The 16,847-nt window shown below is 35.1% G+C and overlaps 1 protein-coding gene across 1 annotated transcript; it reads left to right on the top strand.

The window, feature by feature from the left end:
• Window positions 1-7,853: 7,853 nt before the first annotated feature.
• On the top strand, window positions 7,854-8,793 carry LOC134747228 (uncharacterized). The gene is made up of 3 exons (XM_063681835.1): window positions 7,854-7,957; window positions 8,213-8,346; window positions 8,618-8,793. Exons 1-3 carry the CDS (start codon window positions 7,903-7,905, stop codon window positions 8,768-8,770), a joined length of 342 nt encoding a protein of 113 aa, XP_063537905.1. The 5' UTR covers window positions 7,854-7,902; the 3' UTR covers window positions 8,771-8,793.
• Window positions 8,794-16,847: the final 8,054 nt, after the last annotated feature.

The raw sequence follows: 16,847 nt of genomic DNA, 5'->3' as shown, positions 1-16,847 counted from the left end.
AAATATATATGTATCAGTAAAAAAAAACACTATACTTACCTTTTAATGTTTTGAAATTATTAGCGTTTTTCCGCTTAATTCTTTTTGCGCTAAATCTACGATGAGGGTAATTTATTTCGTAGTAACGTACTATGCGACATATTTTCGCTTGATTTTGAGGTATGCAATTTTAAATGTATGTTTATTATTTTTTGTAAAAGTAACAATTCTTTTTTACGTAACAATTTAGTGCATAGGCTCTAACATATTTTAATGTGTCCACTATTTAACGGGTATAATAAGGCTATAAACATGATTTTTATCACAGAAATAGTCGAGCACATAGATTTTCATACCCAGGTTCGGCCTGCATTAATAACTTTTTTTTTATTTTGTCGCTATGTTCGTTATTCCATAACGCAGACTCTATATATTCTACATCAGTTTAGAACATTATGCAGCAAAAGATAGCAGTAGGGACAGTTAATCATTTGTTAATTATTATACAACGCATGAGATTTTTCTGTCACAACCTACGAAGTTTCAAGCCCCTAACTGAAAAAAAAATGTGTTCGATATAGTCCCTCTCAACCCCCTTAAAAGACTTTCAAGTCCACTATTTAATAAAAATGTTCGGTCCTGATACAAACTTGTAAACCATTTTAACTGCCTTAGGAAATAAATTTCTAAAAACGCGAAAATCTCTTTCCTTGTTTTCTATTATTGTCTTTTTATGACATTTCAAGTTCACTATTTATTTATTAACAAACATTTTCGTTCCTGATGCAAACTTTCAACTTTCAACCCTTAGGAAATGAAATTATGGAATGAATATAACTTAGGGAACAAACTTTTTAAAAAGGTGATATCAGTTTTCGTCTGTTTTAATTCGAGTATAATGCCCTTTTAACAACTAGTTATAAGTTTTACGTCTTGCACCTGACTCAGGGTCCCGAGCCATTTTAGATTACCCACCATAATCACACCATAACCACATTATCTCCAATCGCACTATCTTTCGCAAATATGTCGCATAGTACGTTACTACGAAATAAATTACCCTCATCGTAGATTTAGCGCAAAAAAAATTAAGCGGAAAAACGCTAATAATAACTTTAAAAGGTAAGTATAGTGTTTTTTTTTTACTGATATGCAATTTATGAACACTTTTACAGGTACACAGTATGAGATTGAACTTTTTACTTTAAAAAATCACTAATAACAACCAATTCAAATTTCAGTATAACAAAAAAACAACAATACAATAACAATGAGGATATAATAAGATAGATTAGTACTGTCATAGTAAATTTTGTAACCACTGTAAATTCACTGACATCTATCGACATACTTTAAAACTAAAAATGAAGATTTATAAAAATACGTTAAAATGTATTTAAATATGGATAAATAATTTTTTGCTTGCATTAATTATTTTTATATGATTTTGACCCATGTTCTTTCACTGGTATGCGTTAAAATTATAAATAACAAACGAAACAGTCAACGCCCTCTATACGAGAGTTGGCCAAAACTAGTGGCGCCATCTGATCGAGAATCAAATTTTCGTGATTTTCGAGGCACGTTTTTTCCTTAGACTGTATCCGTCTATTACGGAGTTATATTTATCTTTGACAATAACAACTTAAGACTAAACTTAAGCCTAGTCAAAAAGTCCCCCCCGAGTTGTCCCTGGCGCAAAGGTGCCCATCACACTAGCCGCGTTACTACGTTGAATTGCGATGGACAACCTTTGCACCAGGTACGAACCCGCGCGGGCGTCAGACCCCTTCTCCCTAATGCGACGTCCCACTTCCCTAATAAAGGCAATAGCCTCTGTCCCCTAGCACCCAGTAGTCTCAAACGCCAGGGGTACAAAATAATAGCTAACTGCCAGGTTCGCGTACTTATCCCGCTTTTTGATCGCGGCAAAATCTGCCGCGGCTCCAGCTGTTTGATAAGAAAAAAAAAATAAAAGAAAAAATATCCACCTGCAGGTGGAGATTTGTCTGACATTATTTTCCATGTTTAACTGCCGGCCCTAAATACTACACATATGTAACAAGGAATACTTAATATTTTTTACTATAAGCCATAAGTACTATTTTTTTTATTTGGTTATGTCTTGATTTAAAGCGACGAATGACATTAAAAATAATATTAACGTTACTAACCGTCTAACTTTTGACCAAGGTTACAAAAAATATGAAAAAAAGTCAAAAATTAATATTACCACTTTCCACGAAAATTATTTTGAACATGATTGATTGAGCCCATTAATGAGTTTTTCAAAAAACTTATCTTCTTATTAAAATTTACTTGTACGGCTTTTTGTATCGTGCATTCAGGAATGGAACTCACCATTATGCGTGGTCCGACACGCACATGGCTATCCAGCTTAGAATTATATGTTGTTTAGAATGTGTAATCTTCTTTAATGCCACAAGAGTTCTAAATACGATTTGAATTTGTCATTTTAAAAGTACTGAATCGTAGAACCGAAGGACACACAAACACCAGTCGTGTATAGACACAATTTTACGTGTCTACTTTTAAATTAAGAATTCTTATTTTTGCCCGTTTGAGGGATTGAATTTATCATTTATATCAATCACATATATAAAAATTTCAATGTACATATAAGATAACCAAATTATATTCATTTAAGGCTTAACCAGTGCCCAGTGCACAAGGACGCCACAATCTCGATTGGGGCATCGAAACAATTATCTTGAACTAAGTCTATATCGTTTGCGATAAAACTAGAGTGTGACTACCAGCTCGCACTTTCAAGGAGATAAGCCGGCCCGCATCTGAATTATTCATTTGTCAAGACTCACTGGGTGCCTACTAGATTTTACGTTTTATTCAACATGATAACAAGATTGCAATCCCTGAAGTCCAAAGATTACATACCTAATAAAAAGTTACCAGAAGAAACTATACTACGAGTAATTATGAGCAATTTAGGCATTTGTAAAATTAGACCACATCTCCAATTCTGGACGTAGAAATGTCACTGTTGACAGATGACAGATCATATCCATATCAAATCTGGATCAAGTTCATAACCTGTTATGTTATTACAATCAGAATAAGCCTCCAGGTAAGATTAAACAAATATTTAATGGTGGAAAGTAGTAGACCATTTAACCACCATACAATAAAAAAACCGGCCAAGTGCGAGCCGGACTCGCGCACGAAGGGTTCCGTATCATTACGCAAAAAACGGCAAAACATCACGTTTGTTGTATGGGAGCCCCACTTAAATATTTATTACTAGCTGTTGCCCGCGACTTCGTACGCGTGGATTTGTATGTTGGTGGTTATATATTTTACATGAGCATAGAACATTATGCAGCAAAAAATATCAGTAGGGACGGTTAATCATTTGTTAATAATTATACAATGCATGAAATTTGTTTTTCACAAACTACGAAATTTCAAGCCCCTAACTGAAAATAATTGTTCTCGATATAATCCCTCTCAACACTTAGATTTTCAAGTCCACTATTTAAAAAAATGTTCGCTCCCGATCGATGCAAACTTTATCAATCAGTTTTTGTCTATTTTAACATAATGCCCTTTTACCATGTTTTATGTTCCTAGCTTAAACGAAAACTTGAATCACATATAAACTTACATCCCCTTCTTAAACCTTTTTGAATTTGGGTTGAATTATACGTTTGGGTTGAGAACGTTGAAATACCTTTTTTTGTAATATAATACAATGCCTTTCTAAGAAGTTTCAAAGGATTTGTAATGGATTCAAACTTTCAACCCCTTTTTAACCCCTTTAGGGAATGAATATTTAAAAACGCTTAAATTACTTTTCTTGTATTCTAATAATATGCCTTTATACAAAGACTGAAGTCCTGTACTCAAAAAAAGGTTTGATCTCCATACAAAGTTTCAAGCTCTTTTTTACCACTTTGGGGGATGAATTTTGAAAAATACTGAAATGAGTTTTCTTCCCTTTTAATAAAATATTTTTCTACGAAGTTTCAAAATTTCAAATTTAAGACCCCTACAAATTTTCAACCCCTTTTTAACCACTATACGGGATGAATTTTTAAAAACTTTGAAATTACTTTTCTTGTATTCTAATAATATGCCTTTATACAAAGATTCAAGTCCCGCACGCAAAGAAATGTTTGATCTCCATACAAATTTTCAACCCCGTTTTCACCACCTTGGGGGATGAATTTTCAAAAACGCTGAAGTCGGTTTCTACTCTTTTAATGAAATACCTTTTCACAAAGTTTTTAATTCCTAGCTTAAAATAAAATTGGAACCCTATACAAAGTTTCAACCCCTTTTTAACCCCTTTAAGAGGTAAATTTTTAAAATCGCCGAATTTTCTTTTCTTCTATTCTAATAATATGCCTTTATACACAAATTTAAGTCCCACACTCAATAAAATGTTTGATCTCCATACAAACTTTCAACCCCCTTTTCACCACCCTGGGGGACGAATTTTAAAAAACGCTGAAATTAGTTTTTATGTTTTTTAATATAATACCTTTTTGTAGTTTCATTGCAAGTTCCTAGCTTAGAATAAAAACTAAAACTTAAAACAAATTTCATCCCATTTTAACCCCCTTAGGGGTTGAATTTCCAAAAACGTCGAAATCACTTTTTTTGTAAGTAATCGGCTATTATGCCTTTCTAAGAAGTTTCAAAGCATTTTTAATGGATTCAACTTTCAACCCCTTATTAACCTTGTTAGGGGATGAATTTTTAAAAACGCTGAAATTACTTTTCTCGTATTCTAATAATATGCCTTTATACAAAGATTTGTCCCGGACTCAAAAAAATGTTTGATCTCCATACAAACTTTATTGACGCCGGACTCCTTTGCGCTACTCTGCCGTAACCCTAACAAACTTTCAACCCCCTTTTCACCACCTTGGGGGATGAATTTTTAAAAACACTGAAATTAATTTTCTTGTTTATTTTATATAATATCGTTTTGCAAAGTTTTAAGTTCCTAGCTTATAATAAAATTTGAACCCCAAGACAAACTTTCATCCCCTTTTTAACCTACTTAGAGGTTGAATTTCCAAAAACGTCGAATTTTTTTTTTGTTAGCGGCTATTATGCCTTTCTAAGAAGTATCAAACCATTTGTAATGGATTCAAACTTTCAACCCCTTTTTAACCCTTTTAGGGGACGAATTTTGAAAAACGCTGAAATGACTTTTCTTGTATTCTAATAATATATGCCCATGTACAAAGTTTCGAGTCCCGCACTTGATAAAAATTTTGATCTCCATACAAACTTTCAACCCCTTATTCACCACCTTAGGGGATGAATTTTCAAAAAAGCTGAAATTAGTTTTCTTATTTTTTAATAATATATCTTTTACTCAAGGTTCGAATTCATAGCTTAAAATAAAACTTGAACCCCATACAAACTTTCATCCCCTTTGAATTTCTTGAATCGTTGAATTTCTCAAAATCGCTTCTTATCTCTTGTACACATTATAAATGTAACCTGGTGTGCAAATTTCAACTTTCTAGCTTTTGTAGTTTCGCCTCTGTGTTGATAAGTCAGTCAGTCAGGACACGTGCATTTATATATATAGATATTCTGTTTTTAGTATTTGTTGTTATAGCGGCATCAGAAATACATCATCTGTAACAATTTCAACTGTCTAGCTATCACGGTTCATGAAATACAGCCTGTGACAGATGGATAGACAGGTAGACAGACGGACGGACAGCGGTGTCTTAGTAATAGGGTCCCGCTTTTACCCTTGGGTTACGGAACCCTAAAAATCGACTTTACAAAACAGTATGCCAATATTATGATATCAGATCCTGAACCGATGGCACTGGGCCGAACTGTAACGGGTTTTAATAAAACAAATGAATTTTCGGAATCGGTTCAACCGTATTAAAGAAATTGGGGAACACAAATAAAAAACAGCCTCTTTTTAAAAGTTGCCAACTAATAATAAGCTGCACTGCTCTTAATGGCGACATGTCACAGTAAATAAAAAACGGAGAATAGGTCCAATCTTATAAATACGTCGATATTATCTGAACATTTGGATCGGTTCCAAGAGAAAGGGTACAATACAATTTAGATAAAAGGATTCATCGACTTTGACGACCTGTAATGGACTCATTGCTCGAAATCTATCGTCACAGAGTCAGCAATATCCTCAAAATCCGTTGTGCATATATTTGAGTAAAATACGTTAATTTTTCTGCTAATTTATTAGAATATATTTAAATGACCTGCAAACTCTTTACAGCCAAATAAACATATATAGGTATATGACCTGACAGGACAGATGTCATAAGTTGTAGACCTCATAACGCCAAGGACGAAAACATTCTCCTGTACAATGTGTGCGATTTAAAGTTACTATGTTATGCAAGTTGATGCAAGTAAGTAAATGTCAGTGCGCATGGCGGCACACGAGACTGGAAACAACGCAATTAGCATGCAATTGCAAACTTTGCGGTTTCTATTTTGATTAGAAACTCGGTTACATAGCGGATATAGCTACGAAAGATAAGTTTGCTAGCGCTTTATACATGCTAAATGCAAATGCAAATAAGTATTTGCTTAATTCCTTAATTTAAAGCAAGAAGTGACATAGTCTAGGATTTTATTTTCTATCGACCGAAATTTGAAGTGGAAAAGGCACCAATTACTTTGGTCATATGTACCTCGCATTAAAATTTAACATAACTTTATTTATACATGCAATAATTAAACTGAAACTTATTCTATCGCCTTAAATTTTTGGTCTTTTTTAGCATGTCGCAGTACAGAATTACAGCATTAGTAAAATTTTACTTTATTTCTAGTACTTAGAATTCATAGTCTTTAAAATAAGGTTCATTATCGGACTAAGGTTACAATACTTAATTCACGAAGGCTGATATTTGCTTGTAATTTCATTCAAAATTTTAAGGACAGTAGACCTTATTAACCTCAAATACGGTATGGTTTAATACGTCAAACTCTCTCTATCTGTCAAATTCTACGGCGAATGGCAAATAGTCATATCATAATAGGAAGTTAATAGTCACATACGACTTTTTGTTTTCGAACGTCACGGCTGTCATGATTCCGTCAAACAATTCCCAACGGTTGGCTACTCGCAAGCGTGTAGACATCTCGAAAACCCCAGTGTAACGTGACCGTGAGATCCTTATTAACAACCTATGCGGAATCGGAGAGGTTTCTACCGGTTTTTTTAGTCTTTGACTCGCGTATGATAAGTAAGCGATATTAATAATTAATCACAGCGCCATTCCGTGTTGAGTAGCTGAATTACATTGGCCGTTGGCCGAGCTTTTGTAAGATAATTAAAGAGGATATTTATTCAAATAAAATTAAAAACGCGATTTTAATACCCTAAATCGAACAATTTTCCGAAAATTTTCAGTGAAATGCCTACAATCCGAAAAAAAGTTTCACTTGCATCGTGGTTTCATAAAACCCCACAATTACTTTTATTCCTATTGAATTATTTTTAAATACATACATATTTTAAGTTTATTTACGACCCATTACACTTACTGATAATTTGATAAGCTGACATCCTCAAACTACAGATAGGTAAACAAAATAATACTTAGTAAAGTCAATTGGTCATTGTTTGGCTGAATTATATAATAACATTAACAACGTTCAATGTTTTATCAAAAAGGTCAATGGAACTGATAAGCTTCATAATTAGCTGAATAAATCAGTCTCAAATTGTCTTAGCGCAAAGCTAATGTATTATATGTATATAGTCTTGTAATATAAAATAAAATAATGAGTCAAAGATAGATCAAAAAGAAAAAAATGCTAAACATGTGTCTTAAAATATTTACCGTTATATATTTATTAGCAGTAGTCTGTGCAAATATTTTGTCGGCAAATAATGATGTCGAATATCTGGATTCGGTTATTAACATGCTTTTAAACGGTGATACTTTTGAAATTGAAGATTCACAAGAAGTCGTTAAAGGTAAAATTTACTACAAATAAGACAATTAATTATACTTACCTATATGAAGGAACCGAATATCGGTTGTTTACATTTTAAAAGTTGTAACTATTATATTTCTCAACTAATCAATAAATACATATTATACAGATCTATATACATGCTAACGAAACAAATTTTATATTTATTATATTTTTACTTTTGTTTTAAAATTGTAAATGCATCGGTTAATAGAAACCTACTCGCAACTCTACAAAAAGACATTGTTTTTTACAGAACAGGACGTAACCCTAATCGGGGGTATATGGAAGTGCGGAAACTGCGCGGACGTTGATGATTCAAAGCTTGTTTACAGCGAGGTCAATGACCTAGAAACAGAAGTTACCGAAGACCAACCAGTTGAAGTGCAAGTTAGAACTTAATTGTTAATTATGTACTTAATTGTTAAGTCAGTTCAATTAGACTGTCTTTAACTATTGGAAAATTTAAGGACATCTGCTATGCGTCTATATATCTATCTACTTATTATTTTCTTATTTTTAACCCTTTTCGAGTACTAGAATAAATAGGTAATTGTAAGTTCAAACATTGTTTGCGTTTTACTTTCAATTTTGTATTTTCTACCAAATCTTAGGGAAACATAAGATGAATACAGTTCAAAGGCTACGTGTATTATTTCAGATAAGCATGTCGATTCCGTCGATGTCGTGCGTAGCGGTGGTGGGTGAGCGAGCAGGCATCGTGCGACGCGTCACGGGCTCGTGCGCCGGCGCGCAGGTCACTCTCAGCATCGCGGCTGCCAACCACTTCACTGTTAACGTCTACGCTGACTGACCGTGTGGAGGTGAAGGGAGAGTGGCTAGGTGTAGCGTCACGCTTCCGCAGCGCAACAAAGTAATAGAACATTACTACAGAAGTAAGGGGTTGCCGACCGAATGCATATATATAGTTATGGGCTGACAACCCCTTTTCACGCTGATGTATGTATAGAGCTTTTCTCAAAAAATGCAATGAAATAAATAAATAAATCTCCACTAAATCAGTTTTATTTCTAAAGAAACTAAAAGCAAACTAGACACAAAATATAATTAACACTTATACCTATCTTTATCACACGTATATTTTACACATGTAGTTTTTCAATGTATTACACGTATTTATGTATATTTGATTTTTTCGCAAGCAACAAGTCAATTCTACTTCCTCTCTCAATTTCGAAGGAGTACAATTAATATTCATTTTTGTGTTTCTTACGGTACCCATGCTATCCTTGTCTAACTCGCTACCTATTTTTGGGCGCTAGAAGAGCGTAACTATACTTAAAAGCGTTCAATTTCAACTCTAAATCAGGGATGTTGCGAATATTCGCATCCGCATCTGCAACCGCGGAACTTCTGCATTATTTTCAACATCCGCATCCGCATCCGCATAAAATCGATGCGGAGCTTAATGCGGATGCGGATGTGGAACAGGTAGGTACAGGAACGTCTTAGCGGCGGCGTAAGTGCTAGGTAATTTCGTCATTAACCAGTAGGAATCTCGTTTCGTTTTTGTGATTCGTCGATCGAGCACTTTAGCCTATGACGGACAGCGACAAGAAGTGAAAAGTTTGTTTTATTTGGACTTTAGTATAGTAATGCGATTGTGGGGCACCTATAACAAGACTATAATAGTCAAGTTCAAATACTAAAAATTTCGTTTTTTTAAATAAAAATTACTACATTGTAATATTTGACGTGTTTAATGTGCCTAATGTCGACATCCGCATCCGCGGATGTGAGCCTTTAAAAATCCGCATCCGCGGATGTCAAAAAATAGGCATCCGCAACATCCCTGCTCTAAATACGGCAACACGTCTTTGACCACTCACTGGTGGCCGACAGTTTACTGGTTTTTGCATCGACCCGTGCGTGGTGGGCCGCCAGTTTACTGCTTTTCGATCCGACCATTCACGGGTTGGCCGCCACTTGAATATTATATGATTTATTTGCTACTTAATAGTCAGTTTAGGTATTTTATTTAGTAAACTTGTTTCTCATTTATAATATTGATATAAGCATGAAATAAGACTGAAACCCACACAATACTTGGTGAGAACTTAGGTACTTAGGAACAAAACAATGCACTACCTACCTATGTAATTTTATGAAAGGTATTTCGCACGAAGACATTAAAATCTTATGCCTAATTACTTAAGTTTACTTTTTAAACATTTGTCGGTTTTATAATTAATATATTTATACATACATAATATATAGACATATGTACGTGGCTGGCATTGAGCTCAATATTAGTGCATTAAAACACACAGTTCTGATTTAATTTTAGAAAAGGTTAATATAATTTAGATTACCTATTTAAATAATTAAAATATTATTTATATGCCTAGTAAATACCCACATTAACTATATTAAAAAACAGATAAATTAATACATATAAGTAGTTAATGTTAAAAAAAACTTTAAATAGTAAATAAGGCATGGTAATCCCTTCATTTCTCAAATTGATTACCATTCTATCATTTCCCTCCTAATGACCCTTCAAATAGTTCGCATTATGTTCGCGGCCAAATCTAGAGGTACTCCACGAGTCCACGACTAAGGGCCAGTTGCACCAACAACAATTAACAGACTGATCAACGTCAAGCAGCAGAGAACTATGAAACTTCCCATACAATAAAATTTAGCGAACGCTAAAACAGTGACAGACGGTTTGGTGCAACCCGACCTAACCGAACTAACTTTTAATTGTGTACGCGGTCGACGGTCCGACCCTTAATTAATAACAAGATGCACTCGTGTTTAAGAGGCACACGAACCTAGCCACCGACATGCAATCGAAGTTATGCCCGGTTCACATTTGTCTAACGTGTCGTGTTGTGTTGTGTCGTGACGCATATCATTTTCATACATTTAATATGGTTGCGTTCACATTTGTCTGATGCCTGATGCATTAGAGAAATGTGAACGCAACCATATTAAATGTTTGAAACCGATTGCCGTTCTGATGCGTCGAGACGTACACAACACAACACGACAGACAAATGTGAACCGGCCTTACTCTCATTTTAAAACGATATTCTAAAGTAACATGAAATTTGACATGAACATTCAAGTAACATATAGAGTATGATACTAGTTTTCGTTGCTAGAAATTGTAATATAAAGTAATTATCGTATTATTAAGAATATTTTCTTTGCTGTGTTGAACCCGCCCGAATAAAACGGAACCATAATTGTTTTCTCTCAAAGGCCGAGACTACTGAGAGGTATTAAGACGAAAGTGACGTTCAAGGACGCGCGTGAAATCGCCTTATCTCACAAACGTAGTCCTTATTTTCCTCTCTGGATATTGTTGAAAATATTTTGACACAATTGGTATATCAATCACAGCTATTCCCCTACGTTTGGTTTTTGTCGAATTTTTGATTATTATAAAAGTTAGTAGAGCATTTAAAAATTTGGATGAAATCAGTTTTTCGCCCCTAATAATAGAAAAATCGAAAAAAGTCAAACGTAGGGACATAGCTATATGGTTAATGTACATCAAATTATGCAAAAATATTTTTCATTGTGTCAGTACCCAGAAAGGTAAATGAGAACTACGTTTTTATGTAGATGCAGCCGTCCCCTTTCCGCTTAATGGAGTGGTTAAGCGATCAAGTGGGTATTATGTTACACGGAATCAAATAAATATTTTCTGTCATTAGTATGACTAAAAATACATTAAAATTGTAGTAAGTCATGAATGCTAACGCTGTATACATTTAACTTTCTATTGTTTTTAGGGTTCCGTACCGAAAGCGTAAAAACGGGACCTATAACTAAGACTCCGCTGTCCGTCCGTCTGTCTGTCCGTCTGTCACCAGGCTGTATCTCATGAACCGTGATAGCTAGACAGTTGAAATTTTCACAGATGATGTATTTCTGTTGCCGCTATAACAACAAATACTAAAAACAGAATAAAATAAATATTTAAGTGGGGCTCCCATACAACAAACTTGATTTTTTTGCCGTTTTTTGCGTAATGGTACGGAACCCTTCGTGCGCGAGTCCGACTCTGAGTTTTTTTTTTTTTTAAGTGGTATCCAAACGAGCAGATTTTATTGCATATATGAATCCTAAAGGAAATTTCCCAAAGACCTGCGGTAGAGTGAATAAAAATATTTATTATTTATTGATTTTAAACTTTATTGCAAAAAAGGTACAAATGGCGGACTTCATGCCTTATGGCATACGCCTTAACCTTCCTCAAGAATCACTCTATTCAGAGATGAAAACCGCATAAAAATCCGTTCAGCAGTTTTCACTGAAATTATTATGATTTGCTCACTTCTCGCTATTAATACCTAGTTTTGACAAAATACGAGCCTATAGTTTCAACCGCTGTGTGGCGCTGTCGTCGTTCACGGTCCCATATTGTACCTACCTAAAACTAACTGTTTTTGTTGAAGGTACTGTAAGTTTGAACTAACTTTTATTTTAACTTCTATTGTAAATATTTAGCTATAAACTTATTTACCTTATCTAGAGCCCAGGGTTCGTCCCGCTATGTATTGCCATAGAACTGCTGATGCTGACTAATCATTTTACTGGCCACCTAACCCGATTAAAGTCAGGTTTAATTTACGTTTTTTTCTTCACCGAGAAGCTAATGGTAAAATCGAATGAAATTAATTAGGTACACAAGTTTTTAGAAACCCGTCGCCACGTGCTAGGGCTCCATTTCAGGCCCTTCCGTTTGAAAATTACACGCTTGAATGACTCGGCTACCACCGCTTTGTAACTAAGGTCTGTTTTTTATTCCGTAGACTAATATGACGTTTCATGTGTAAGACATGACATTTCTTAGTACAGTCGCCATCAGATATATCGAAGCGGCCGAGGTGTTCATAATATCTGAACACGCACTCTAACGCCTTGACAATAGAGGCGCGTTCAGATATTTGTGAGCACCTCGGTCGCTTCGATATATCTGATGGCGACTGTTCCACATGAAATGTCATTTTAGTCTACGGAATAAAAAAACAGAATTATAATTAGGTAACTAACATTTAGTGATATTATATTTTAAACAAACTTTTGTATAATACCGAGATATTGTAAACAAATATTAAAATGTCAGAACAAGAAAGTTAGTAAGAGTGTTTTTTGGGCAAACTCTAATAATGGACCGTTATTATATGACAACAATCTAATTGGAAAATAATTGGCCAGGAAAGTAATCGAGAAACAATAGCGTAATAAATAACAACAAAGACTCGATCGTTTATCCACAATAGGTATTGCCAATGACAGCTTTTCAACATGCAAACCAATCTGACAACTCTAATTCTAGACCACATACAGATTTAAATAAAGCCTGACCACGAATATATCATCACGCGCCATGTTGCGGAATTTCACTGGAACTATTTTTTTCATACTATACTGAACTACGAGCCCTATACACCTATACATGAGAATAACAGCGCCCTCTTGAAAATGATCATATACTTCTGCTCAAGATTTATATTTCAAGTACCTATACAGATGTAGTCAATAAACATTCCATCGTATTTTCTCGGAAACGTTCGTATTTGCCATGTCAACCTCAGTACTTTTTGTAGTGAGGCTGACTGAAATAAAATGATATGTTCGTACGTCTACGTGAAAAAAGTGGGCAATATGGAAATGCTGTTGCTCCTGAGATGGGGAATTGGGCGACAAGGTGATACATTCTGCGAGTGTGGAGTCCCCCAAACAACAATACACATGTTCCTTGTCCTGAACGATGTGCACAAGAAGATCTTTTGAAGGCTACACCCCGAAAGGATTGGCAAACAAAAATTTAGTTTTAATAAGTTTGATCCCTTTACACGCAGAAGACGTTTACGTGAAAATACCAATTAATCTTGCACTTGCACCGGACTCAAAATAAGCATTCGAAGAAATATCAAACTTTGCTCTCTTGTTGTACAAAAACTATTACGCAGCGTACTACGTAGGTGAACAACACTCGAACGCAAAGCGAAGCGATGAGGCGCGGGGTGAATCAATCCTTTGATACCTATAGAAGTGAGCGAACTCGTTGTGAACGCGAACGCCGTATGCCCGCCGCGCCGCTTCGCTTCGCGTTCGCGAATTGTTCGCTTACACACTATCACTACATCGGAACCTACTGTATTTTTAAGCAACCATCGACTTACATAGAATATAACAAAGTAGAGAATGTTTAGAGATGAAAATGGTTTTATATAAATTAGGTATGTTGGAATAAGTGCGGACTATTTTTCGACAAGTTGGCAAGCCTTCACGGTTTATTTTTTTTGCTTCTCTCTTTTAAGGATGTTCCGAAAAGCTAATGCTTGTTATTATTAAGGATGAATTGTACTTTGCATGTATATTTATAATGCATTATACAATATCCCGTTTTAACTTTATACAGTATACTCAAAGTTAGTGTTTGACTTATTTTTGGCAGGGAAAGTGCACTTTCCCGGAATAAGTGCGGACAACTATGTTCTAAAATCGACACTGTTCGCTTTAGAATAGGAATTTGAATCCGCCCATGTCTGTTAAAGCTGTGAAAATCAAAGAAACGAACTAAAAAAAAAAAATTTTTCATAAGATATCCAACTCATAAGCGAAATAAATCGATTGATATGAATAACACAAACAGACTGCTCAAATCATAAATCTAGCCATAGCCGTAAAAAATACGAACAGTATATATATATGTATGTATGTATATTAAATATATTAAAAACGGGTCACTCAATCGGAACCCGGTCGGTTATCGGGTCGTTAATATGTCTGTGTCTCACGGAAGTTTTGTTAGTATATTATGTATTATATATCCTTTTATAATTTACATTTAAATGGAGTGGGGGAGTGAGTTTTATAATTTTGGTATATAAATACTGTTCTTATATGTTTCCTACTCGTTTCCATTTGTTTTGCAGCATTCTCGTTTTTTTCCTTTGTCCTTAAATCAATTCAAATTAATTCTCTAATGTACCATTCCTGTGATCATTCGTGCGAACCGGTTAGTTCTTTGAACCACAGACTACATAATTATTCTAAAAGCTCTTTGATCCATCTTTTATCACATAGATAGGTAACTAAATACAGTATAGAGTTCACAATTTCACAGTTGGTTTAAACCCACCCGAGGTTATAACCCGAGGTCTTAGAGTGCCACTTTGAACTTCAAATAACAAAATAAATGTGAAATGTGCGATGAACGGTTGTGCGACAGATCGCTATAGCGTTAAACTTTTGGTCGACATAACGGCTCCGCAACGAACGTTTTTTGAAAGGTCGGAATCGTGTTACTGTTGCTCATCAGAATATTTTTGTGATGAACGTTGTAAAAACTAAAGGAAACTTTTGTAAGAAGTTTTTATTTTTCCCATTTTTGTAGCCGTATCTACCACCAGTTTGACACTGACATATTTGCTAGCGTGTGCGTAACTTACTTTCTATGCATCTCGCTCGTACTTGCATATTAGTGCGAGTGAGATGTATGTAAGTTACGAAGACGTTAGCGAATATGTCAGTTTGACACTGCTAAGGCAGTCGTGCTAAGCTAAGGCTAAAGGTAAAGGTATTGTTAAGAGCTTATAAGTGACACGTGATGCATGAATGAAAAACATACTGGTATGTTTAACACTGAATTCGTAAACGTTAAAAATATGTATTCGGGATTTTCCTCGACTCAGTCTGGGTATCCTTTTAGTGCCACTAAATTTATCCTCCGCCCCACCGTTGACCCCATTCCTCAACCTCCCGATCCCTCAAACTCACAACCCCTCAACCCTGAACTGCTCGACCCTGAACCTTCAACGGCCAATCAACGATCCCTCATCCCAACCCTCGACCCCTCAACTCCCAGCCTCCCGACCCCTTAGTCTCCAACCAGAGCCTCAAAAACCGAGACCCGTCAAGACACCCAATCTTAGACCTCTGAAACACCACCCTCTGCCTTCGCCTCACACGCCTACCCCGTACCTCTCAGTCTCGTTAGCCATTTCTACTAACACCTATAGTCAAAATCATAAAACACCCACTTACCCTACCCTACCTAAGAGAAGTTCCACATCATCATCAGATCCACTCCATCAAATTAGTGGTTTTCGAGAGAAATGCTTAAGTTGATGAAGAAAAACCCCGAATCACCATACATGTTTATTTTTATTTTATTTGGAAATTCCCTTGATTCCTCATGGTTAACAAGTCAAAACCAAATTAAAAAGGGGCAACCTCGGATGTAATTCCTTAAAAAAAACTTGGAAGAGTTGGAATAAACAGTGAACATAATAAATAAATAAAATAGCCACAACTAAACACAGAACCTCCTTCTTCTTGGAATTGATGTCGGTTAAAAATAATTCACGTATTCGTAATAACATCAGAAACACCTTTTCATTACTAACTTAGGGGTGTAAAAACTACGTCAATTATAAATACCTACCAAGTGTGAAATTTTCTTAACATGCTGGAATTATTAAGTGAAAAGAAATGACGAAACGCATTTTTATTTTTTTCTAAGCAGTGTATTTTACACGTAAAAACTCCATTTATTATTCAATTACTCTTGTACGCCCTTCTTACAAAAGTAAAAAAAAAACCTACAGATCAATAGGTAATGCCTTCGCACCCTTTGGTATATTTAAGAAGAACGTTTGAACATTTGAACGTTGAATCAGACATGGATGAAGAAGATAATAGGGTATTTGACATTTTTTTACTAATGGTATCAGTCAATCAGGTTTGTTTTGAGGATCAAATGTCAAACCCTATAATAACCGATGATCCATGAAATAGTATTTTATACAATGGTGATATAATGGAGAGCTTGTCAGTCGAGTACCGTGTTAAGGCCACGAAGCTTGCTGAGTACTAGCCTTTTTAGTAAACCAAAGAGTAAC

This window comes from Cydia strobilella, chromosome 1 (genome assembly GCF_947568885.1).
Source record: "Cydia strobilella chromosome 1, ilCydStro3.1, whole genome shotgun sequence".
Taxonomy (NCBI): Eukaryota; Metazoa; Arthropoda; class Insecta; order Lepidoptera; family Tortricidae; genus Cydia; species Cydia strobilella.
Note: the sequence above shows the minus strand (reverse complement) of the source record. Positions and strands in the feature narration are given on the sequence as shown.

Excerpts from the sequence above, each read along its gene's own strand:
- LOC134747228 (XM_063681835.1), top strand. The coding sequence starts at position 7,903 with ATGCTTTTAAACGGTGATACTTTTGAAATTGAAGATTCACAAGAAGTC. Across the intron at positions 7,958-8,212 it reads TTCACAAGAAGTCGTTAAAG|AACAGGACGTAACCCTAATC; the intron begins GTAAAATTTACT and ends TGTTTTTTACAG. Across the intron at positions 8,347-8,617 it reads ACCAACCAGTTGAAGTGCAA|ATAAGCATGTCGATTCCGTC; the intron begins GTTAGAACTTAA and ends GTATTATTTCAG.